General features: G+C 46.7%; 1 protein-coding gene and 1 long non-coding RNA gene across 2 annotated transcripts in view; both read left to right on the top strand.

Moving 5' to 3' along the window:
- The first annotated feature begins 240 nt into the window (after positions 1-240).
- Positions 241-24,720, top strand: part of MYO15B (myosin XVB) — a 39,796-nt gene continuing 15,316 nt past the window's right edge. Inside the window, exons 1-34 of the mRNA XM_029960076.1 lie at positions 241-669; positions 1,597-1,745; positions 2,136-2,505; positions 2,579-2,640; positions 2,855-2,918; positions 3,671-3,747; positions 4,030-4,104; positions 4,462-4,582; positions 5,122-5,225; positions 6,358-6,421; positions 8,600-8,761; positions 9,111-9,224; positions 9,670-9,728; positions 9,811-9,934; positions 10,343-10,438; positions 11,042-11,173; positions 11,358-11,483; positions 11,991-12,068; positions 12,356-12,504; positions 12,598-12,643; positions 13,030-13,154; positions 13,275-13,392; positions 13,980-14,026; positions 14,200-14,293; positions 17,540-17,597; positions 19,199-19,329; positions 19,436-19,567; positions 21,133-21,368; positions 21,452-21,630; positions 22,125-22,197; positions 22,651-22,857; positions 22,950-23,029; positions 23,236-23,333; positions 23,499-23,586. Of these exons, the coding sequence (XP_029815936.1) occupies positions 241-669; positions 1,597-1,745; positions 2,136-2,505; positions 2,579-2,640; positions 2,855-2,918; positions 3,671-3,747; positions 4,030-4,104; positions 4,462-4,582; positions 5,122-5,225; positions 6,358-6,421; positions 8,600-8,761; positions 9,111-9,224; positions 9,670-9,728; positions 9,811-9,934; positions 10,343-10,438; positions 11,042-11,173; positions 11,358-11,483; positions 11,991-12,068; positions 12,356-12,504; positions 12,598-12,643; positions 13,030-13,154; positions 13,275-13,392; positions 13,980-14,026; positions 14,200-14,293; positions 17,540-17,597; positions 19,199-19,329; positions 19,436-19,567; positions 21,133-21,368; positions 21,452-21,630; positions 22,125-22,197; positions 22,651-22,857; positions 22,950-23,029; positions 23,236-23,333; positions 23,499-23,586 (4,267 nt within the window). The remainder of the gene's footprint in view (positions 670-1,596; positions 1,746-2,135; positions 2,506-2,578; positions 2,641-2,854; positions 2,919-3,670; positions 3,748-4,029; positions 4,105-4,461; positions 4,583-5,121; positions 5,226-6,357; positions 6,422-8,599; positions 8,762-9,110; positions 9,225-9,669; positions 9,729-9,810; positions 9,935-10,342; positions 10,439-11,041; positions 11,174-11,357; positions 11,484-11,990; positions 12,069-12,355; positions 12,505-12,597; positions 12,644-13,029; positions 13,155-13,274; positions 13,393-13,979; positions 14,027-14,199; positions 14,294-17,539; positions 17,598-19,198; positions 19,330-19,435; positions 19,568-21,132; positions 21,369-21,451; positions 21,631-22,124; positions 22,198-22,650; positions 22,858-22,949; positions 23,030-23,235; positions 23,334-23,498; positions 23,587-24,720) is intronic.
- On the top strand, positions 15,400-17,569 carry LOC112841099. Its single transcript, XR_003212738.1, has 3 exons — positions 15,400-15,444; positions 15,941-16,018; positions 17,540-17,569. It is a non-coding gene; the product is annotated as an uncharacterized LOC112841099 (long non-coding RNA).

Below are 24,720 nucleotides of genomic sequence, written 5' to 3'. Positions count from 1 at the left end.
AAGGCACAGAACCTCAGGGGAAAGCACAGAGGGAAACAGGGCTTTAAGGAGGCTTCTGGGCAGAAGTCAAGTCCTCAATCCCGAGGCAGTACAGCTCAGGGAAAAGGTGAGAGGACTGGGAAAAAGAAAGTTGAAAAATGTGCCAGGATTGTCATCACTGAAAGCGAAGAAGAAAATTTCCTGGAAACCTCAGGAAACTCCTGCTCTGACTCCAGCAGTGAAGGCCATGGGACCCGAGAAATGGGTACAAAAGAGACTGTAGTGGGCAGCACTTCCAGCAGTGAGGAGAAGAGCAGCTCTTCAGAAGAGAAGGGCAGTTCTTCAGAACAGAGGAACAGTTCAGAAGAGAAGAGCAGCTCTTCAGAAGAGAAGGGTAGTTCAGAAGAGAGGAGCAGTTCAGAAGAGGAAGATGGCAACAGTGAGAAAGAAGCCATGCTCGAAGGTCCTCCTGTGACTGAAGGCAAAGGCTACAAGGAGGTGGTTGATGAAAGCAATGAAGCATCTATTGAACCTGAAAGGGAGCAGGAAACCACAGATGGAAAAATTGAATCTGAGGATGAAGGCACTGAATGTGCAGGATTGGAAGCAGAGGAGAAGATGAAGAAGCAAGATGACATGCTGACACAACCAAAATGTGTTCTAGCTGAGGACAGTGGGGCAGATGATGAGGTAAACATTTCAGAATTCCAAGTTAAGAGTCTTAAGAACAGAGAAAATAATGAAGTAGACAAGGAAAATATACTAGAAAATGACAGAGTTCAAGATATATCTAAGGAGGGACATATAAATTCTGACAGTGTTGGGGAGAACAGAACTGAAGAGACCACTGATGAAGGGAAGGAAAATGCAACAAAACCCCTGCCAAGTGCTGTGAAAGCAAAACTCCATGTTGGCCTTAGCAAAGCACATCAAGGATCTGAACAGGAGATGGTGAACAATGAAGGCAGTGTGCTGGAAGACAACCCTTTGCTCTCCAAACAGCAAAGGACTTTGAAGGAGAAGTCTGGGAGGTGTGAGATTGCACAACAAGGTGAAGAGGTAGCACATGGACAGAGGGACAGTTCATCAGACTGCAGCAAGCAGGAACTAGCAGTGATGATGCTCACAAAGAAAAGTTCTCAATCCCAAATCCCTCTCAGTCTGAAAAAGAAACATAAAAATGCTGAGACCAAACTGTTACCAAGCTGTAAACCGAATCCTGTCCAGATGGCTTTGGGAACCAACTCAGACCTGAAAAATGTTGAAAGCATCTGTTCAAAACCCATGACTCTAGAAACCCTCAGTAAACAAAAAGAACCTGACATAACTCAAAGTTTTGGAGAGAAAAGATTAAATACTTCAAGCTGCTCCATGATTGTTAAAAAATCATCTAATAAGCAGCTCCTTGGAAAGAAGAAGAAAGTTGGAAAAGTTACTGGAAAAGTTAAACTGAGTTCGGGCCAGGCTTCAGAGGCAAAAGAAGAGAAAGCAGAAGAAGTGCTTGCAGAGGCACCTTCTGAAACAGAACATGAGCATGATTGGAAAGGATCCAAGCACTTGCACACTCATTCTACTTTTAGAAAAGTCACCAGCTGGCTTGGGCAAAAACCTGCCAAGAAATCAAGGCTGAAAGCTCGTCTGCTGAGCGTGGCACGTGCAATTGGTATTTCGAGATGGCTCTTGAAGAAGTTTGGGAAGAGGAAGAGGAGCAGCAAACCTTTTGGATTCAGAAGCAGAATGGCAATCCGGCTTCTAAGCACTGCTGGGTGGGTTGGTCGGTCGGGCAAAGCCTTCCCTGGTGCAGCTGGACAGCTGGGGAGGGCTGAGCCGAGGGACAAGGAATCTTCTCCTCCATTATTGGAGGGCAAAAGCAGTCCTAAAATGGCAGAGGAAGTGGGACACGTTGATTTGCCTTCTAGTGATTCCCCTCTTCATGGAAGCAGTTCCTCTCCATGCTTGGATGAGGAGAAGAGCAGTGCTACTGATGCCAAGTTTGCTATAGTATTCCCCAGAGTCCACAGCTTGGTTAAGGCTAAAAACTCCTTATCCAGGGGCTCTGGGAAGGGTTGTTCCCTAGAAAAACTGAGATCTCTATCAGACAGAAAATCTGTCACACCTGTGGAACAGGGTGGCAGATTCAAATATGACCTTCCCAGGTCTTTGGTGGGTCAAAGCCAGAGAAACAGCAGACAGGGCTTCCTTCTGCATGAAGAGGATCCAATATGGACATCAGATTATTCCAGTGAGGTGGATGTCAAAGGAGGCTCGGGTGTCCTCCAGACTGCAGGGTCTGTAGTCACTCCTGGTGCTCACTGGGCTCAGCAGCAGGGCCAGGGCTGTGACCCTGCAGCGTGGCTGAACTCGGAGCTGCTGCTGCCCCGCCTGACCATCGAGAACCTGAGCAAGTGGGCCATCTACAGGGACCCACAGCTGGCCAGCAGCCGTGTGAGGAAGGTCTGCAAGGAGCAGTGGGAGGCAGAAGATGCCAGTGACGATGTGCTAGAGATGGAGTTCCTGCAGAAACAGGTACAGGTGCTGTCTCCGGTACTGGAATGAAAGTGAACTTGTGCTGATTGTCAGTGATGTATCTGCATTTCAGGTGTACAGGTGTGAAGACCCCTGTGCAGAAGTTGAGGAGATTGAAGATCTAACCAGGCTGGAGTATGTGCCCTCAGTAGCATTCTGCACTAGTTCAGGTCACGGGGGCTTGATTGTTATCCTTCAAAGTTGGCTCAACGACAGAAAGCACGTTACAGATCTTGGGCTACCATGGGAGGAAACAGAATTAATTTGATGCATATCATAGCTGAGTAAGGCTACTATTAACACATGCAAGTGAAGCTTATATCTGACCAGTCCTTTCTTCTATTTGTAGGGAAGTCTCTGAGAGCTCAGTCCTGCTGTGCCTGAAGAAGAGATTCCACCGCAATCTCATTTATGTATGAGATAAACTGTGGGTGGTGGTGTTTGGTTTGGTTTGGTTTTCTTCAGCACTTATTCATTCTGAACAATGACTTGTAAGAGAAAATTATTGATATTATTCCATCAAGCTTTAATAGTGCACCAAGTAGCTCAAGAGCTCGTTCATTAAAGTGATTAAAAAGGATACTCACACAGCTTTTGCTCAGAAGGCAGATAACATGAAATATTGGGGGTAAAATCAGAAAGTTTCAGAGCTTCTCTGTAATTTTGCTATTCACTGGCATCCTGTGAGTATACCTGGGTTCCATTTCAGCCTCAGCTGCTCCTGGTGGGACTCTCCTATCTTAGCAAAGCAGTTCTGAGTAAAAAATTGTGGATCTTGAGAAGAAACCTCCGAGTTTATGCAAACATTTCACAGTGTTGCCATCCAGATCTAGCTCTGGATGGCTAATTGTTCTCTTTTTTTACTGGCTCAGGTGTTCAAACCTGTGCCTGTAATTTCATATGGAGCTGGGAGAATAGACAGTGGCCAGAGAAGATGACCACAGACCAGTGAGTGCTCACTTATCCCAAATTATTAATGACAGAGCTTTGAAAATGACACTGAAAAACCACGCCCTGGATAAGATGACAGTATAGTCAGAACAGACAGTATTCTTTTAAAGGGCATTTAAATCTTTGTACTAATATATGTGTTCAGTTGCATTCCTCATTCAGAAAATTCTAAGAAACCACCAGACTTTTTTCCCCTTTCTTATTTTTGTCCTAGACTTACATTGGGCAAATTTTGGTTTCTGTGAATCCTTTCAAAGACCTGAGTATCTACTCTGAAGATGTGGCTACCCGGTACCATCAGGGCACTCTCTCAGAAAATGCCCCGTATGTTCCTCTTTCTTGAATAACTCCCTAAACCCTGTCCCATTTGTGCTCCAGAGCGTATTTTATGTTCCTCCAGTTGTGTGGTAGAGCAGGATGAATGTCACAGGAAGTGAACAACCCATTTGGCAAAGTTGTAGTTGCTTGGACCTGTGTCTAATGCAGATCCCTGATGAGTAACCTTTTGGTGCTGGGTGTGTGAGGTAGAAATGCGAGGTCAGTTGATGAGGGGTTTTCTTTCTGTCCATGCAGACACGTCTTTGCCATAGCAGAAATGGCCTACACGCTGTCCCAGTCGTCAGGGCAGGAGCAGTGTGTCATCATCAGGTAGGAAATGAGGTACTTTCCTGAAGGCCTGCTAATTTCTTTATGTAAAACTTTCATCTTTTTAAGTTGATCATTCTGGCTCTTGTGTGAGGGCTCTCAGAGAACCTGAATAAGGTGGATTTTTGTTTCACTCTGTGCAGAAATGGTTTATATTTACTTTCACATCAGTTCAGAGGAGTGGAAGAGAAGGCATTTGGCATTCCACAGTGGAATCTTATCTGGGACCATTTTGTTAAGTTGTCTCAGTGTTTCAAGCACTAGGTGATAGATCTTCAGTTGTAAATCAGTACAACCCCACTGATTTGCTGTAACAGGGCTCTGGTGTGTCCAGATTAGGTAACTCTATTTTGATACCAGCTTCCTTACCTCTTGTTTCTCCAGTGGACACAGTGGATCAGGTAAAACAGAAGCTGCCAAAGCAATTGTGCAATACCTGACCCTGCTGTACCAGGGATCAGACAGCCACAGGATCAGACAGGTAAGAGATAACAGAGGTTGGCTGGATGCTGTGGTGGTTGGGCAAGGAAAAGAAACCAAAGATAGGAGAGAGAGGCCAGGCTGATGTTATTTCTTTTTTCCTGTTCAGCTGAGCTGGACTTTGGATGGCTTGTGGTCCAAGGTGAAGCTCCCATAAAGACATGAGGAGAGCTGGTGTATTTGTAGTTCTGTATATTAATATCCTTGAGGTCTGGTGCTGTCTAGAGTGGTGTATCTATCTTTTTGAACAGAGAGATGATACCTGCCCTAGAGAGCTTATATCAGAGTCTGGGAGGTGAATCTGAACAAACACAGAGCAGAAGGAAAGTGAAAGATCATGAAGAGCTCACACAGCAACTTGCTGCTGGCTAGAGATAATGATACCAAGATACATTTAAAATGAGATTTTTTTATTCAGACAAGAATTATATCACTGAAGTCCCATTTTTCTTAGATTTATAAACTAATAGTTGCTTAAGCCACGTTAGGTTTAAAAACCCGTGGTTGCTACTGAAGTGTCATCTCCCTCTTTTCTTCAAGCCCTGCAATGTCCTACCCATCCTGGAGAGTTTTGGAAATGCCAGAACCATCCTCAACGACAACTCAAGCCGTTTTGGAAAGCTTCTGAACGTCCACCTGCGACAGTGAGTTGAAGAAACCCTGTGGGTGTTTCCTTGCACTGCTGAAGGGTGCCTGGGTGAGGAAAGGCTGAGCAGTGCTTGGGGCTCAGGAAATAACCCTCCCTCCCCTTCAGTCCTGTTATCATCAGGGTAGGAAGAGGGTGAGTTTACACCCCTATTTTGCCCTTAGGTTTCCTCCACAAAAGAATGGATCTTGCTTCTCAAGATGAGTGTTAAATTAAGAACATAAGGATGGCTGAACTGGTTATACCAAGAAGCCACCTAATACAGTGTGGTGTCCCCAACATGGGCCACAAGCTCTGACTGAGACAAGAACAGGCCAAATACCTACAACACTTTTCTCTAACACTCTGTGAGCTCTTGACCATTTGCAGCAGCCCAGGAGTTTTCCCAAGTCTCTTGAGGTTTTCCAGTTTCTTGGACTCATACAAACTTCATGCATCTGCAAGAGCCTTTGACAAGTGTTCCACAGGTCTAACCAGTTCTGTGAAAAACACCTTTCTGTTTAGAACCTGCCTCCTTTCTAACCTCTGTGTTTGGTTTGTTTGCCTGGGTTGTTTTCTGGCTGTTGCCAAGCACTGAGCTGATTCTCTCATGTAACTGTCTGCCATAACCCTCAGGTCTCAGTCCTAAGGAGCAGTGGTTAATTTGGAGGCTGTATGTTTATGTGTGAAGCTGGGCCTGCATCCATCACTTTACATTTGTCTACAGTGGATTTCATGTGCCATTTTCTTGCCCACTCTGTACTCTAAGGTCTGTCTGCATTTATTGACAGTTGGCTTTTATCTTCACTGCCTTGAATCATTTCATACAAACAGGAAGCTTTGTCACATTGTTGTTCAGCTGCTCTTTTAGGTCATTTATCAAACCCTCAGTTACTGGTCAGGCACAGACACTTTGTGGAATTCTAATGGTTACCTCACACTGTTAACAAGATTCCCCTTTACTCCCATGTCAGGACCTTCCCTCTTATGCTGTGGTTGCTTGGTTTCCCTGAAAGTCCCACACCTTTGTCAAAATATTTTGGAAATTCATGTAGACTACACCCCTTAGATCATTCTTATCTACAGAGACAGTGATCTGCAGAAAACCTGTTCCTAGCCTCTGACAGGAGCTGTTGTTTTCTTATGCTCAGTGGCTTCGTGGTGGGAACATCCATCTCCCAGTACCTGCTGGAGAAGTCTCGAGTGGTATTTCAGGTGAGGACCAGTGACTCCCTCTCTCCCTTACTGATATTTAATCTTAAACTTACTGTTGAGTAACAGGGATAGGAATAAGTATGAGAATTGCCTCCCATTTCAAGAGAACAAGAAATACGTCCCCTCTGTGTAGCACAGGGTGATCACTTATTTTATTTGGATAAAATAGAAGGTCTCCCTGTCTCAAACAGCTTGAATGAAGCCATTTATTGCGGATTACTGAGAGTTAAATCTTTTCTCAACTCATTTTTCTTTATCTCTGGAGTGTGGGAAAGGTCAAATATTGTAGCTGTGTGAAAAGGACTGCTCTTAGATAGAATGTTCCTAAGGTGTCAACCAGAAAACCTGGAAACTTTCCAAATTAAATGGTTCTGGCCTTGTCTTGCTGACTTCAGAGTCTGTGTCCTGCTCTTTGAGTGTATTCTGTAGGGGTTTGGAACTGGACATGAGTCAGCTCTGTGAATGTGTCTCCTGTCAGGCCCATGGTGAGAGGAACTACCACGTGTTTTATGAGCTGCTGGCTGGGCTGCCCATGGAGCAGAAGGAGGAGATGTACTTGCAAGAGGCAGAGTCTTACTTTTACCTGAATCAGGTGAGTGAGCTGAGGATGCTCTGCAGCAGCTGATGCAGTGAAATGGCCAAGACATCACTTCTGTTTGGGTAGTGAGACACTAACTTTGCTTCCCTGCTAATGTGTCCTTCAAAGGACATGCTAAAGTCTGCTCTGTTCCTTCCCACACCTGACCGAAGAAGCAATACCTTTTCTCTTCCGTGATTCTTTTCTCACCTTTCAGGCCCCTTCTGCTCCTAAGCAAAACATTTTAAAAAGGAGTCGTTGTGTAAACCCGTGGCTCCATCGTGTGGTGAAAAAAATCCTTTCCTCGTTTCCTTTCCTTGCATTTGCACTTTATTGTGGGACTGCAAAGAATGGGGGATATTTCTTTCTACCTACTGCAAAAAACTTGCTTCATTGCCTGAGTCAACGGGTGCAAATTTTGAAACTCTGAAATGTACAGTTATTTAAGTTGGAAAATTGTTTGCTTACGTCAAGTCGTAATCTTTGAAACAAGTTTTGTTTTTGTCTGATTGTGTTTTGGGAGGTTGTTTGTTTTGTTTGCTTGTTTGTTGGGGTTTTTTTGTTTTGTTTTCCACACCCAAAGAGTTCACAGAAGTAGCAAGAGATCTTTCCTCTTTCAGCCGTGTGAGTCAGCTTTCCCAGGTGGGAGCAGCAGCTCTTCGCAGCAGCTGTGGTTGTGTGAGGAATCCTCGATGGTGATTGCTGTCATCTTGCCTTCAGGCAAGGAATGGACAAGTACCAATAATGACTCAAGGATGGAGGGCAATTAGGGGCCCATCCCTTGATGGGTGACGTTCCTGGCTGGCAAAGCATTGTAAACCAAACGCTTCAAGGTGATAGTTAACAGGAATGTCTCGGTCGGCTGCAGAGAAAGAAAGGAAAAAAGATCAGATTATGCACAAAGAAGTTGGCAGAGACAGACAAAATCTCTCTTGGATCTTGGTGTTGGCCCAGGGGCTGCCTGGACCTCATCCTTGTCTCATTGGAATCTGAGAGTAGCTTGAAACTTTGATCAAAGAATGCCCTTGTACACAAACAGGTTCCACAGTCCCCCCCCAGCCCGACCCAGGATTTCTGTGAACTTTAGGGCTGTTGTTAGGAGTGTCCTGTAGAGATAAGCTCAAGAAGCAGAAACATGATAAGGCGGTGTTGTAGTGAAGCTCTGAGGCAGAGATGAGACAGGCTGTAACACAGGGTGGCTCTCTGGGTGCACAGATCCCCATTTGCCTTGACACATTAGGTCCTGGTACAATCTGGGGTGGTGATTCTGCCATGACTTATTTGGAGTCGATTCTGGCATCCCTTCTTCTCTCAAGCTGCACCCCAGCAGTGGGCAAGGGAGAGCTGGGGTGCTTGTACTGGAACCATAACAGAAACTTGGCATGTGAGGGCAAGAGAGATCTCACTCTCAAGAACTCCAGAGAGGAGAGAGACTGGTCCATCACAAACGCTGAGCTCCCACTAGTGGCGCCTTTGGTCTTTTTATTTCAGATTCCTCTAGTTCTTAAGACACTGAACTACTGTGAAGTTTGCTGCTGGTGGCTCAGCTCCAGCCTGGGGCAAAAGGGGCTGATCAGGATTATCTGTCCCTTTCCTCTCAGGGCAGAGCATGTGACATCCTGGGGAAGGAGGACAGTCAGGACTTTCTGGTCTTGGTGCAAGCTCTGGAGGGGATCTGCCTCTCTGAGGACCAGCTGAACTCCACCTGGGCTGTCCTGGCTGCCATTCTGCAGCTGGGGAACATCTGCTTTACCTCCTGCGAGGTACCTCACCCTTGGCAGCTTGGGAACGGGTTATGTGTGCTGAACGTTGCTGTTATCCCACGTGATGGGACCAGGGACATTATTCCTGACTGAAGATGACATCTTTTGAAGACTATTCTGTTCTTTTTATGTTGGGCTCTGAACTGACCTAGGCAGGGTCAGAAATGGGAGGCAAGCAAAGGTCATTAGAGCTTGAGTGGCTCTTTGAGGAGCCAAAATAAACCTGGTGTCTTACCAGGGTTGTTTTTTGTTGTGACCAGCTCTGTGCAGCTGAGGTGCTGTTGAGAATATTGATACAGTGGGACTCGTATCCCATCCACAGATGAGTCTGTTGTTCTCTTTTGTTTAGAAAGAATCTTATGAACACGCTGCCATTGCCAGTGACACTGAGATCCAGATTGTGGCCAATTTGTTGTGTGTCTCAGCAGATTTCCTGCAAAGTGCTGTCACTCACCGTGTCACTGTGAGTACCTTCTTGGTGATTTCTTGTTCATCCTGAAGCACAGGATGTCCAATGCTCTGTCAACAGAAGGGCCACCATGAGAAGGCCCAAAATCTGGGAGGGAACAGGACAAGTAAAATGGTTAGAATGAGCTGAATCCCTCAAGGCAGATCTGTAAAGATGCCAGAACTCACATCCAGGAAGTCTCTTTGCTGACATGAGGTGGCTTCAGGCTTATCAGTCTGGCCAGCTGAGTTGCCCCCAGAAATGTGGCAGCAAAATTCTTGGTTTGCTTTGATACCTGGGTAAATTCTCAGGCCAAATAGGAAAAAACCCCAAACAATCAATTTGTTAGTTGGGTTGTTTTCCTTGTGGATTTAAAAAAAAAAAAAAAAAGAAAAGAAAAGAAAAAAAAAGGTGTATTTGTCAGTTAATAACAGTAAATTCTGGCTCTTTATGTATCCAGGTGACATCTTACGACCGGATCTTCACCCCTCTGTCTGTAGAAGGAGCCATCGATGCCAGGTGACTTCTGCTGTTGCCTGGGTTGGTGAGATGCTCCCAAGAGTCTTTGCAGTAATTGGTTTTACTGCCCTCTCCCCCTCAGGGACTCCATTGCCAAGACTCTGTACTACCTGCTTTTTGAGTGGCTGCTGCTGAGGATCAACGAGTGGTTGGCTCCCTGGGAATCAGACTGTGCCGTGGGAATTGTGGACATGCATGGTTTTGAGGTTACTTTGCCTGTTCTTTTGCTGTGGTCTGGGCTGCGAGTGCTCATCAATGCCTCTGAGTTTTTTACTTAGGACTCCTGTTAAAATCTGTGTCTCAAGAAACAAGGGAATGAAAACAATGGAATATGTAGGTGGGGCTGTGCAGCCAAGAGATCTCTTCTTCTTCATGCTCCTTCACAGCTTGGCTTGCCTCTTGCTGTTCAGCCTAGTCAATAAACCAGGCTGAGAGCTTGCAGACGAGACAGAAGATGATTTGAACTTCTGTGGTTCATTCACACTGATCAGAACCAGCTGCCTGAACCAGCAGCTCAGCTCAGCACCAGCTGAGGCTGTGCAGCATTTACAGGAAGCCACAGGTCTGTGGCTGGGCTGGGTGTTGGAAAGGATTATCCTTTTCTGTCTTTGCAGGATCTCGGGTTGAACAGCTTGGAGCAGCTCTGCATCAACTTTGCCAACGAGCACCTCCAGCAGTTTTTCAGTCAGACTGTCATTGCCCAGGAAGAGGTAAATGGAACTCAGTGGAACCCCCACAACATGTTAAGGCAGCACATGTGGAATGAGATGAGGTGTTCTCAGATGAAGAGGATCCTTCAGCAGTGAATAGGAAGCTGAATGGACCCGGTCTTCTTAAGCAGTATCCATGGAATTCCAGTCCAAAGAGCCTATTCAATATTTTTACTAGTTCTGTGGTAAATTAAGGTAAAATTAAGAGAATGAGAGTTTGTTAGTGCATTGCTCCCTTTTGCAGGTTTTATAAGTGAGTTGGTCAGGATGAAGGATCCCAGACCTCAGCCAGTACTTTTAAAGCCTGTTTGGCTTCTTTGTAGCATTTTATGTACCATTTATGTACTGGGGATGAAAGTGTATTTGTCATATTTGTTGCCTTTTACAGTTCACTTTACCACTCTGCTTAGCAGCCTTCCTCTCTTAAATTAGGACAATCATTAGTGGCTTTAGAAGAAGTTTCATAAGACAGAACCAGATAATTCTAGGCAAGTTCCTAACAGCAGTGGAACACCAACTTCCTGATAAATGAACCAAATCCCTCTTGTTAACTCCCTCCATTTGCTCTTGTCTGCATGGCTGGATTTGGTCTTTAACATGCAGGAGGAATACAGCCAAGAGCAGTTAGCTTGGGTTCCTATTTCCAAGATGTACAGCGAGTCGTGCCTCGATTTCCTCACTGCAAAACCCCACGGCATCTTGTGCATCCTGGATGACCAGACATCACTGACTCAGGTGAGAAGCTCTTGGCCTCTCGTGTAATCCCTTTCACAGGGTGATTATGGTGAAGTTGTTATCCAGACTGAACAGCTACTGTGTCTGCACCAGTATTAGATGTTTTTTCCTTTGGTTTAACAGCAGCTTTTCAGTCTGTTGAATACGTTGCAGCAGCAGGGAATATTTGTCATCTCCTTTACAGGCCACAGACCACACTTTCCTCCAAAAGTGTCACTACCATCATGGAAACAGCCCCTGGTACACCAAGCCCAAGCTGCCCTTGCCAGTGTTCACTGTGAAGCACTATGCAGGCCCTGTCACCTACCAGGTGAGCTGGCAGGGGCTCAGAGCAGCTGGAGCAATAGCTCAGCTTGGAGATAAGCTGTGGGTGCCCAGCTCCCAGTCCTGTGACCAAAACCCTCCCTTAGTAACTCCACATCCCTCTAGAGCATCAGTTTATCACAGATTAAGAGATTCTTATCAGGAGAAGCAATTTAGTTGCCTCTGGGCAGAAGCAAAATAGTTATTGACCTCAGTGACACAATAGCCTGCACTGGGTGTCCCAGAGCCCTGGAAGTCCAGGAAAGCTATTGCTGCTGAAAAAAAGTGAGAGCCTTCTGGGCTCTCAAAGCCTGCTGGGCAATGCGAAGGGAAGAGGAACAATCCCTCCTAAAAGCAGAAGTCATTGTCCCCTCCACTCTTGGTGGCAGCAGGAAGAGCCAGCTTCATTCTCCAGGGCTTTCCTCTTGTTCCCCCAGTCAAGGTGTGTGTAAGAGGGGTGTTTGCCTGTCTGTCTGGTCTGACTGGTGCATTAAACCAGACTTTGTCTCTGCAGGTTCACAAGTTTCTTAATAAAAACCGTGACCAGCTGCGTCCAGAGGTGCTGGACATCTTCTCTCAGAGCCGCCTCAAGGTACTGCAGTGGTTCAGGAGGAAGATCTCTGTTGCAGACACCTAATGAGCCACTCATTGCTTTCACATGAGAAGCAGAAAGGTCCTGATCAGATGTCAGGAGAACCTGGAGAAAGCATGAAGAGTTCTGTTTTACTGAAGGACACTTGGGAATTGAGCAAGTTGTCTTTGCACATATTTGATGCATTTTATATAAAATGCACAGACTGCCTGAGGGTAGTTTCAGGTAGAAGAGATCATTCTTGCCTTGTAGTTCAGGGAATTTTGTTCATTTCTTTGTTTTTGCAGGTGGTGTCTCACATTTTCCAGAAGGCTAAAGCTGCCTATAGTCAGCAAAGGAAGCTGGGGCCGAGGGGCAAAGGGCTCAAGCCTCAGGCCTCCACACTGGTGTCCAAATTCCAGCAGTCTTTGCAGGACCTCACAGCCAAGCTGAGAAGGTGAGAGATGCTGTTGCACCCAGAAATGTGTGAAGTCCTCCAGGGTCAGCACAGAGAGGAGGGTGATCAAAGGTTCTTCCTTCTGTTTTCCAGGAGCCATGCCTTCTTCATTCGGTGCATCACCCCTAATCCCAAAAAGGTAGGGCAGCACCCTGAGCTCCTTATGGAGTACTTCTGTTCCTTGAAGTCTATTCTTCTCCAACAGCTCTCCTTTCACAGCTGGGATTTGAACTTCTTTGCTTCATATGGTAGCTTGGGACTTTTCTTCCCCTTTCTCTGTCTCCCACCCTGCCCTGTGGCCGTGTGAGTTAACCCTGTGCTGGAGGAACAGAAGCCACTGTCATTTGGACACCAAACAGTGCATTGGATTTTGCATTCCATTGCTCAGAGATCATGGCAAGATCTAAACTCAGGACAGGACAACAGAAGGAGACCGTTTCTAAACTCTCTGCCTTCTGCCTCCTTTATTTTATTTTTTTTTTTTTATTTCTTGTTTTTTATTTTTCTTCTGCCTTATCTTCACAGCTGTCAAATATCTTTGATGTGGAGTATGTCACTTGTCAGCTGCGACATTCTGGGATACTGGAGGCTATCCACATCAGAAAGGAGGGATACCCCATCCGTCTTCCATTCCAGAACTTCCTGGCCAGGTACAGGACTGGGATTCCCCAGCCACTCGGCCTTGGATGAACTTGTCAGCACACTTGTGATTTCTCTTCGGGCTCGAGTTACAGCCCTGGCTTCTGTCACATGGACACCTCATCTCCCAGGTATGGGCTCCTGGCTGGGCGAGGGCTCAGCTGCCTGGAGGAGAGAGAAGGCTGTGCAGCAGTGCTGGCTCGTGTGCTGGGGAACCCCTCGGACCTCTATCAGATTGGAGTAACAAAGGTGATGCCTACAGAGAACCCCATCTTAATCCACAGGCCCAGCCACCAATCCACTGGCTGGCAAGGCATGGAGATCCCAGGGAGAGGATATTTCATGCCTTGCCTTCTCATGCTTTGCCTCTCGTCTCAAGGAGGCATTTTTAGCATTTCAGATAAACAGGAGAATCTGGCTCCACATTGTTGTAGTAGCATGGCCAACTCCTTTGTACACCCAGCATTCCTTAATGGAGATCTGGGCTTCTCCCTTTGCTGTCTACTAACCTTCATCACTCCTTGATTCCTTGTCCTCCCCAAATGCATCCATCTCTGTCTCTGCACCTGTGCCTCCTGCTCTCCCCAGCTTCTGCAGCAGGAACCCTTAAAGGCTGCAAAGAGAGAAACCAGCAGCTTTTATTACTGCCCAGCTCTTAGAGAAGCTGCTGCTTCCCTCGTGGGTCACCAGCTGCTGCCTTTGCCCAGGTGTTTCTGAAGGAGAAGGCCAGGCAGCTGCTGGAGCGACGATGGATCCAGAGGCAGAGCTGGGCTGTTGTTACTCTGCAGAGGAAATTCCGGTGCCTCCTTCACCGCAGACGCCTCCGTGTCCTCCAGGAGAAAGTCACAGTCATTCAGGCTCACTTCCGAGGCTACCAGGCAAGGTCAGGAGTCAAAGGCCAGGCCAGGAACAGCCCTTTGGCCCTGCCCAGGACAGCCAGGTGGGGATGTGCCTGGCCAGGCCCCTCCTCATGTTGGCTCCTGGCCTGCTCTATGTGTGTGTGTGTTGCTGATGCTTCCCTTGTTAGCCAGTTCTTCTCTTTTCTCGTCCCTCTAGGAAGCGTTACAGGAGGCTGAAGAAGACTTTGGTGCAATTTAATACCATGATTTTAATCTCCAGACCTTTGATTCAAAGGAGGAAGCGCTGCCAGGTAACAACACTCTCCTCAGGACAAGGTGTACGAAAGGAGCTATTTCTGCACTAAGCAGAGAGAGCTGGTGACTAAACAGAGAGGCCAGGGCAGGGGTGACTTTAGGAAGTTTATTGGAAACAATCCAGTGAGATGTCCTTCACTCTCTGACTGACACGAATGTAGTCAAATGAAGGACACACAGAGACGGGAGCCTTCTCTTCCTAGACAGCATTCAGAACTGGCAAAGTTAGTACAAACACAGCCTAGTTGTGTGTCTGTGACCTTCTCTGGGCTGCCCTACACCAGACTACAGCTGATTCCATCTGAGGTCTTCAGGGCTGCTGTTCTGCTCAAGCTATGAGGAGTCACTCACCTTGCTCTTTCAGTTGCCCAGTTCAATTTCTGGTATTTTCCCAGATGGTGACTGAAATGCAAGATTTTTTCAGTCCACAATGATCCTCCCATGATCCCTGAACAGCTACCTCAGACTGCTCAAGCCCTTAGCCTTTTGGAAATCAGATGGGGTGAGAACAGGATGGCAGCTTATTGAGAAGATGGAAAGTTGTGTGCAGGAGAGAGCCATGGTGTGTCAAATGTGTAGAATGTATTTTGCAGCACAAGTTATTAAAAGGAAAATAAAAATCACGAAATCAGACCATTTGTGCTTAGAGTAGCCACTAACATCCCCATCACTATCCCCATAACTACCAGCACTGCTGGCATGGCTAACAAAGGATGGGGAAGAGGGTAGAGAGGACAGTCATGGGAGCCTGCACAGGTGCCTTCTGCCATGCCATTCCCAGAACAGTGTGAGTTTCTATTCCGTTTTCTGCCCTCCTACTTGGACAGGACCCAGGCTTCTTTCTCCCAGGTAACCACAACAGCACAGCTCCTTTGAATGCATTTCTGTTACTTCAGTGTTTGCTTGCCGAGGTCTCTGTACACACAGGAGCAACAACAAAGGTCTCAAAGTTCACCTGCTGCAAAGTTCCTCCTTTCCCCCCACCCCTCAGCCCTGCCCTTTGGACTTTAGCATGTCACTGTCTTTCTCAGCCCAACCCTCATAACCTCCCATCCACTCACACTGATCTGCAACACTGACAAGCAGGAGAGAGAGAGAGAGAGGCAGAAACAGAGACCCTCCTTTTCCATCTTGGAGCAGGAGTCAGGTGAGTGATGAAGCTGGAGAACAATAGAATGGATGGGAAAGGGCAGAGCTGGAAGGGAGTTTGGCTTTTGGTATCCCTCCTGCCTCTTCTGAAGGGTTTCCTCTCCATGGATAAGTCCATCTGCCCGTGTTCAGGCTGTGCTATTGTGTTCCCTGACGCTGGAGGAGGCAGGTGAATGTTTCTGACAGCTCCTGTGTGCTTTTGTCCTGGGACACACCAAATGCCTGGCAAGGGAGGGAAGGTGTGGCAGGATGCTGGGCAGGTGGTGGAGGCTCTTGCTGTTGGACTGTGTTGTGCAGGGCAGGTGGTGTTTCAGCAAAACTCAGGGCTTTGCCTGCTTGGGGTCCCAGGAAGGCTCTGTAGCTGTTCTGTCATTTTATCTGCTGGAGCAGGGCACCACCTCCTTTCCACCCACAGCCTTTGCCCTCAGAAGTAGCTGAAAGTGACTTCACACACATCTTTTCCCACCCCCCATCCCCTTTTCCTCTCCTAACAGCAGGAGTTAGAGGAAAGGAAACGAAGACAGAGATCCCTGGCCAGTGGTGACACAGAGAACAGTCCCAACCAAGGAATGGTAAGTTGTCAAAGGGTCTGGGAGACTCTGAGATAACAAGCCAGGTTATCCAGGTGTTCTGCCTTCCTTGTGCCTCCTCAGCCTAGGTCTGCTGCATGTCTGGAGGGTGTACACATGTGTGCTGGAAACCTTGCAGCAAGAATGTAGGTTAGACTGGTATAAAGAGCCTTCTAACACACAAATATCTCATTAGTTCAGTGATTCCCAGACCCTGGGCATCGCCAGGGCATCATGAAGTGGTCCTGAGGCAGAGCACTGTCTTTGTTCAGAGCGCTGGACCTCTTCTTTGGAGCTGGGAGGAAGATTATTTTTGATGATCATGTTCTATTCTGAAAGGCGGGAATGAGACTGTTTTGCATAAATGTATTTACAGAAGATGTTGTAGAGGAAGGGATGTATTAAAGGCTTCATAAGAAGATTAGCCTGTATTTACACTGCGAACTAATGTCATTATTTGTATGTTTAGACCAGGCACACATTTGCTGTGAGGTGTGTAATGAGAGAATCTGAACTGACATCATCCACAATTTTGGACAGATTTGTCAGTAACAACAGGAATACTTAGCACTGGGTGCTCTTGTAATATCACCTGCTTCCTCAGGTGTGGATCCAGGACTGTGGAATTTCACAGTCCACTTCCTGAATACACCACTGAAAAACAAGACTTAAAGTCAAGTATCTTCTTATGAGCAAAATCAAACTGATCAAAAAAAGCTGTGAATGTGTCTTTAAGCATCACTGAGAGATTATGAGGAGAGAGATGTCAGAATAGTGTGATGGTGACAAGAGACTTTATTATGCAGATCTTCAAAAAAACCCACAAAACCCCTCCAAAGCTCATGCTTTGTGTCTTTGGCTTGGTTTCATTGTGCCTTAATCTGAGTAATTCTGCCTGAAATGCCCTGAACTGACATGATGTGCAGACAGTGATGCTGATACACTGAGCTGCATTGGCTCATTTATTCCTACCAATGCAACCACCATGCAAGGTGCAAACCAGTGAAACCCCAAGGCTTATTTGCCAGATTCTCATCTGAATTACCCAGGTACAGGTCTGAGTTTCCTTTGGAAACTCCAAAATAGTGTCGTGCATAAAAAAAATCAGAATCAGGTCTCTCTTTATTTATGCTGTACCACTTTTGTATTTTGAAAAATAGAACTAAAAATGCCAGAAAAAGGCACAGCAGGAAACAGCCCTTACCCTTCAGCTGCAGCCTCTTCTGTGCAAGATGCCAGATTTGTTAGTAATGAGAGATGAGTCAGAGAAAGTCAACTTTACTGTCATTCCCCTCGTGGAAGTTGATTTTTTTTTTTTTTTTAAATTTAGGAGTTGCTCTTTCCCTTCTTTGACAGCCCACGACACACCTGTGTTACTGTGATACTTCCCCAGTTGTGAATGTTGCAGAAATTGCTGGTTTGGCTCAGATGCTCAGCCCAGGCAGCTTCACCCAGTCCCAGTTCAGGGTTTCTCTGTGGTTCCTTTGCTGGCAGCCCAATGACTGACTTGCCTCTCTCTTGCAGGACGTGGGGCTGCTGGAGATCCCTGCAGAGCTTGCAGCCCTCCTGCAGTTCGTTGAAGGTGAGAAATCCCCCCTCCTTCCCTCCCTTCCCTGAACTGTTTCACTTCACTGTGTGTTTCCTCGTTTATAGCAGTGTCAGCGTGTGTTTGTTTGTTCTACCTGCTGCCTGTCACCCAGGTTGGATTTGATTTATGATCACTGCAGTGTAAATATGATAAAGGCAAATGGCACTGTGAATATTGTTTCCCAACATGACAGAGTGGGAAAGTAACTTGGGCCAGGGGGCAGAACACCAGATTAAAAATCAGTATATTTGTTCATTTTTCAGCTCTTATGAGTTGGGCTGATAGAACTGATGACACGATGGTGCAGAACTCTGGTCAAAGTTACATGACAGCAAATTGCTCAATGAACTCGAGCCTCTGGCAGAGCTGAATATCTGGGGTGGGAGAACTTAAACCCATCTTTTATCTACTCAATAATATTTAGGGAAGGTGAAGAAGACAAAACCACGATTTTGGCAATTTCAAGCAAATATTTTGGGGCCTAATTAAAAATATTTCCTCAAAAGTAGTTACTTCTTTTAAAATAGAAGGAAGGGGAAACAGCATAACAACTTAGTGATGCAACAATGTGACGAGTTGGGATGTAACAGTGCATCAACCTAAATATGTGACAATGTAACAAGTTGAGTACATGATAATTTTTAACTTAAGGGTGATATAAAGTATCAACTCAATGATCTCCGTTTTGTTTGGTTCGGAAAGTTTTTTTGTTCTGTTTTCAAATCACCAAAATGCTTCTTGCAGAAAAAAATTTCCCAAATTGTTCACCTGACATTGAGCATTAAGTTATTTGCAGTTGTGTTTCCTCTGTAGCTCTTTGTGCAATGTGAATATTGAAATTGCAAATAGATTGAGGCAGGATTTACCTCTTTGTGTCGATGTAGTGTCAAAAGAAATGCCAGTGGTGCCTCTGGCCCTCTGTGAGGTACAGGAAGGGATACAATCAGGCAGAAGAGTTGTGAGCTGGAGCAGACCGTGCTGGATTCCCCAATAACTCACACTTCATGGCACAGCCCTCTAGGGACTATCAGCTGGTCTGGTGAGCAATGTAAGCCAGAGGAGCTCAGGGAACACTGAAACTGCTGGAAATGAAAGCTGCTGGGATGTAAACAGGGAGGCTGAGGAGAGCATCCAGGGACACGTTTGTTTGGAAACAGAGGAATGCACAGGAGTTGTGCTGCACTGAGAAATCCCTTCACTTAGGAAGATGTTTGCTCCTCTCTTACCCATGATAACTCCCTCAACCTGAAGATCTCTCATTTACTTGTTGACTGAACAGTTAACAGCAGGATCTCATCATGAGCTCAGTGTTTCCTGCCTTGTAAATGCTGCAGAGCAGAATTGAATCTCCATGTGCTCCCTGGCCTCTCGGTGTTAAAGATCAGAGCTGTAAAATCTCTCTCCTGAAGTGAGGCCCTGTGGTCTCAAAGGTGTGAGGCTGTGCCTGCTTGGGGGTCTGAGGCAGCAGGAGTGAGCTGGGTGTCCCTGGAGCCCGGGGCTGGCACAGAGGCAGGGTGAGATGCCACGTGTGGCTGAGTGAGCTCTGTGTGTTCTGTCTCCCACCTGCCACAACACCAAACCTCCTTCTCTTGCAGGTCGACACCAAGCACAGACCAACCAGATAACAGAGGCATTGCCTCCAGAAATCAAGGTCAAAGATGACCTTTCCCTCCCACCCAGCATCAACAGCTATCCCTTCTCCTCCTTTGTTAAGTCACACTTCCAGGTGGGAACTCCTTTTCTGCCTCATCATTGCTTCCCCACTGGGCAGACACACTAGTTCTAGCAGCACCAGGAGCAAACTCTGTTTCCATCCTGTTGTTTCTTTGTAGAAGCCAGATTTCCCTGCCCTTGGTCAGCCTCTGCATCACCCCTTAACCCAGCTGGGCACCGAACACCACGAGAGTGCACTTGAGATCAACAAACTGGTAAGAGACATCGTTCTTGACCTTGCTGAAGAACAGGTGGGCACTGACAATATTGTGGTGCCTTTATACAACAAGTTGCCGATGGTGGATACTGTTCTTATGATACAAGGCTGGAAAAACAGAACAAATTTCTCCTCCTAGGCCCTGCAGCAGCCTGGCAGAGATCACATGCAGCCCCTTAGGGTTGCTGTGTTCTTGGTGAGGCACAGACCAACCACAGACCACTGGGATCAGAGTGAATTGCCTGCCTCAGAATTCGGCAGGACATACAGGAATCAGACTGCTAAGCCTTAGTTTCCTGCTATTCCAGATTCAGTAGCAATGACAGTGTAAGAGAGGTCTGTCTCCTCAACCGTTTACTCATCTGTCACTCATAAAAAATCTGATTTAACCCACATCTTTTCCATGATGTGGTTTATAGTAAATATATCAATTGCATCTCAGGCTCGCGGTTGTGTCACTCAACAGAGACAGTGAAGTGTCATATAAAGGTTGGAAAAGGGCAGGACTTTGTCATCAGGAAAACTGGAACCACACCCCAGCTGTAGTGTTTGCATGAAGGGGATGGTGTTATTGCAACTCTGTGGACGTGAAACAGATCTTTCTTTACGTTTTTCTTAACAGTTGAAATATTTGAAAATAGAATGAAACTCCAGATAATTTCTAAGTAAATCTGGTAATCCTTTTGAGGATTACATAGAATTAAAATAAGCCCATTAAGAAAGTTAATACCTAAACCCAGTCTCTTGTTTTGTCCTCATGATCCCAATTATAGAAGAGCATAAGCTTCAATAAAATCTTGTGAATAGGATTGTGTTTAAGCAGAATACTATTATTTTTCCTGGAGATCAAAGGCAATTTTTCTCCATTGCTAATAAAGTAGGGATTTACTACAAAGATTTCCATGAGAACTAAACAACCACCATCCCCTGTTTTTCTCATTGAATCTCTGACACCCTTAGTACCATTAACTGTTTCTAGAAGTGTTGTCACTCTTAAATGTTCTTTCCAAAATATTTTAGAAATATTTTAATTAATGATATATTGAAGTGTAGAGGATGAAAGAAATTATTCTGCACCTAAGGGTGAGAAATGGAAAATACAAAAGCATTGGAGATATTGATATGTATTGAAGATATTGATATGCATAGCCAAGAAGCTGAATCATTGCTTCAATGATTTTGTTGAGACACCACCTCTCATACTAGTTGGTATAATATTAACTACACCAAAGTCTTTTCAGCAGTCAGTGGGCTCAGTAACAAATGTCCTGTGGTAATCCAGGTGTGTATCTAAGCCCTGCCCAAAGAAGGGGAAGTATTTTGCCCAAGACCAAATTCTGAGTCATAAATAAGAAGAGACTTGAAGTCACCCTGACTAAAAGTCAGAGTTCAGTCTCTACAAACGTTGCCTCCCAAATTCCCCAGCACTTGGGTGGTGCACAAAAACATGAGAACAGACCCTGATCTGAGTTTTGCCTACTCTTAGGCTCACCAGCACCGTGATGTCCACAATCCAGGCTGTCACCTTACAACACAGTTTGGGACAGAGGGTTAGATTACAGCCTGAGCTCTCTCTTTTTTCCCCCCGGATGCCTCTAGATTTTGCGGTTCATTGGTGACAAGAGCCTCCATGGCTGGCAGGAGGTGCTCCTGGGCAACTACATTGCTGGCAGAGGTTTGAGTAACGTGGCTCTGCGCGACGAAATCCTCAGCCAGGTGGTTGCCCAGGCATGGAAGAACCCAGACGTGGAGCACAGCCAGCGAGCCTGGGTCCTGATGGCGACTGTGCTGAGCTGCTTTGTGCCTTCACCAGCTCTGGAGAAGCCCTTGCTGAAGTAAGGGGGAGAAAAGAGCAATCCACGCCTGCACTACGGTTAAAGGGATGAGCAGAGTGCTAAATGCAGTTGCCTTTCCCTAGATTTGTGTCAGACCATGGCATGGAGGGCTACAATGCTGTCTGCCAGCGCAAGATCCTGACAGCAGCACATCACACAGAGACAGGCTCTGCACCCTCTCGGGCCTACCCTCCCACTCGGCTGGAGTGGACAGCAAACCAGAGGAGAGGGAAGATAGTGTTGGATGTTCACACCTTTAATGGTAACTCATGCTTCTGCCCTCCTGCTGTCTTCCAGTCCCTAAGGACGTTTCCAGTGCAGAAATCAGCATTTGGAAAATACTTCCCTCAACTTAGTAAAGAGGGATCAGAATGCTGATTGCTACTGGCTGGTGCAACCATGGGGGATAAAAGCATCTGAATCTAGACCCAAAGCTTGTGAAGTCTGGGCCTGATGGGACCTTCTACTGAGGCTGAGGGATGAGATTCTCCTGGGTTTGGGCCCATCTCACAGAGGGCTGTTCTGGTTGTGCATCTCTATGGGTTTGGTTTTCCTGTTCCCCATTACAGCACAGCCCAGCAGCAGCAATTTATTGCAGGGACTTTCTGCCTTTCTCCCTTCTCAAATATTGCCTTATGCAGCCCTTGCTCAGGAGTGTGTGAGACTTTCCAGCTGGGCTCTGCCCCCGTGGAGTGCAGGGGTTGCTTTGGGTCCCGTCAGGGAGGCTGCAGGGACTGACTCTCTTCTCTGTGCCAGAGGAGGTGTTCTCAGCTGAGGTGGAGTCCTGGATGACTGGGGAGCAGTTTGCAGCCTGGATCCTAAATGCAAGGTACTGCCAGAGGATGGGGGAAGGTCTGGGGGTGTGAAAGAGGCTGTCACTAGTTCTAAGGTTCAGACTGGTTGGGACTGCAGGCTGGCATTTATGTGGAATAGTCACTCCTTACCCACTCCTTCGTGCTCTCTCCTTCACCCTCCATCTGTGTGCATACACTGTGGGCTTCTTTAGGAACAGAGGAATCACTGTTGTGATCTCTTAGAGCAGCTTCTTTAAAAAACGAAAAAAAAAATACACCAACAACCAAAAGAGAACAAATCTTGAATTATTCTAGTTGTGGGTTTTTTTCCTGACCCTGGGCACTTAGTAGTTGATTCACACCATAAATCTAAAGGACTCAAGCCAGAATAGACAAAGCAAGAAGGAACTGAATGCAATCTTTTCCTTCTTCTCCCTTTCCTGTGCCTACCTGGACATCTTTCCTCTCCTTCCTTTCCCTCTTACCAGGGGCTGTGATAAGAAGACTCGAGGGTGGTCTGTCTCCATGTTAACTGGCAACACATGGCAGGACCTGCTGGGCTGTGACTTTGTGCTGGACCTCATTGGAGAGATGGAGGAGACCAGCAACTTCAGCAGCGCTTCCCAGTCCCCAGCTGAGTTCCCCATCACTGCAGAAAGGGACAGGAGCACCTACCAGTTCTCTGACCTGGATTCGTAAGTCACCTCTTCTTCCTGCCCCACCACTTGTGGCCCTGTCACCCAGTGGTTCATCTTTCTGGTCCTCATGTCATTTTCCTCTTCAACAGGATCCCTCCTGCCCCAGGCATCCAGGCCCCTTCCTTCCCACCCCCTAGCCTGCCTCCAGAATTCATGGATTTCCATCCAGGTAACATTCAGCCCAGGACTGTGGATGACTCTGGGAAGGGCCAGGTGGGCCCCAGCAAGGGAATCAAAGCAGAGGGGGAGTCAGGTGATTCTTGTTGATGTAGAGCAGGGAAGGGCTACTCTCCAAAACGTGACTGTCTAACAGGGACTGGAGGCAGGGGAATGTTCCTTACCTGCCTTGTTCACCAGACTGCTCTCTGCTCCTAGATCCAAGGACTAGAGATGACCTGAGGAGCCCCGTAGGCCTGGATCACTATGTGGATGATCTCTTCAGCCCTGTGCTGCATCAGGGCTCCAGACCATCAGTAAGTCCCCTGATGTCCATTCCCACTTTCCCTCTGCAGCTCTCCTGTCCCTGTGACTCCCTCAAGCATTTCTCTGCCTGTTCACTTCCTCTGCTCAGCTCAGACTTGCCTCTGGATGTCTCTCCCTCTCTTGAGCTCAGGTAACTCTGTTGTTCCTTGATGCAGGATTTGGAGAACAGGGACAGTCTCACCGGACGCATGAAAGGAGGTGGGAAGATTGGACCCACAAGGAGAGGAGTCTTTCCTTCTACAGGTCTGTAAGGGGATGGGGACAGCTGGGAACACCTGTGGGGCTACAGGAGCCTCAGTGAGGACAAGTCAGAGAGCCCCTTAAATGCTAATTATTGCATGAACCCAGCTGGTTCATAAAGAGCACTAGTCTGGAGTACAGGTCATCAGAAGTTGTACTCCTCACTTGCAGGTGCTGGGAGCCAGATGCTTTGGGGAAGGTGTTAGGCAAGGGAACCACCTTTGTTCTGCTTTTAATTTCTCTCTCAAGTTGGTCTGGGGGTCAAGGTAGCAGGTAGCTTGTTTCTGACCCAGGCCACCTCTTCCCCAGGCAAACGCTTGTGAGTCGTGTATTCACCTTCTATTCACCTTGTGCTTTCACAAAACAGTTGGTGCCTTTGTAAGGGGAGAGCTTTAATGTTTCTTATTGCTTCCTTACAGAATTTCCCATCGTCTGTAGCTATTCCTTGGGTTAGTAAGTCTGAACCCTGCAGAGGTTCTGATTTGTGTGTTTGGTTTCTTTACTTTTCCTCATTTCTGTGGAGCTAAGACTCAGGCATTTTCAGCAGGGTGGAGTCAAACACCAGTATATTAATGGCACTGAGAAATCTGCATGGGTAGGAACACACCCAGCAGTTTCAGACAGGTGGAGAACATCCAGTTCAGTCATTACTGAAACTGGGACTGGTTTTGGCTATTGAAGAGGCTCTGGGGCATGACAAGGACTATTACAGATCACTGGCCTAAGGTCAGTTTGCCATTTGTGTGGCTACTTAGATGAGTGAGGGATGTGATGATCTTCCCATGGCATCCCAGGGCCATTCTCACTGGTGAGGACATAATTCAGCAGACCTGTGCTGTGTGCTGACTCCCTCCTGGCTGCCCCTTGCTCTGCTGCCTTTTCCCTCAGTGGGATTTGTTTTGTGGCCCCATATGGGACTTGCCTGCTGAGAGGAGTTCCTTTCTCCCCACAGCTCCTTCACACAAAGTCATCCAGGCCATGGCTTGTTGTTCACCTGCCCTTGCTACTTGCTGCAAAGAGACCAATATGGATGTGACAGCCCCAGTCCCAGAGATCTTTGCTCATCCCTCAATAAAAACCCTCCTCTGTAATTATACACAGGCAGGAGTTACTCATATATTTCATCATGAAGGATGG

This window comes from Manacus vitellinus, unplaced genomic scaffold (genome assembly GCF_001715985.3).
Source record: "Manacus vitellinus isolate BGI_N305 unplaced genomic scaffold, ASM171598v3 scaffold_24_pilon, whole genome shotgun sequence".
NCBI lineage: Eukaryota > Metazoa > Chordata > Aves > Passeriformes > Pipridae > Manacus > Manacus vitellinus.
The sequence above is the reverse complement of the archived record's forward strand: the minus strand, read 5'-3'. Positions and strand labels throughout refer to the sequence as shown.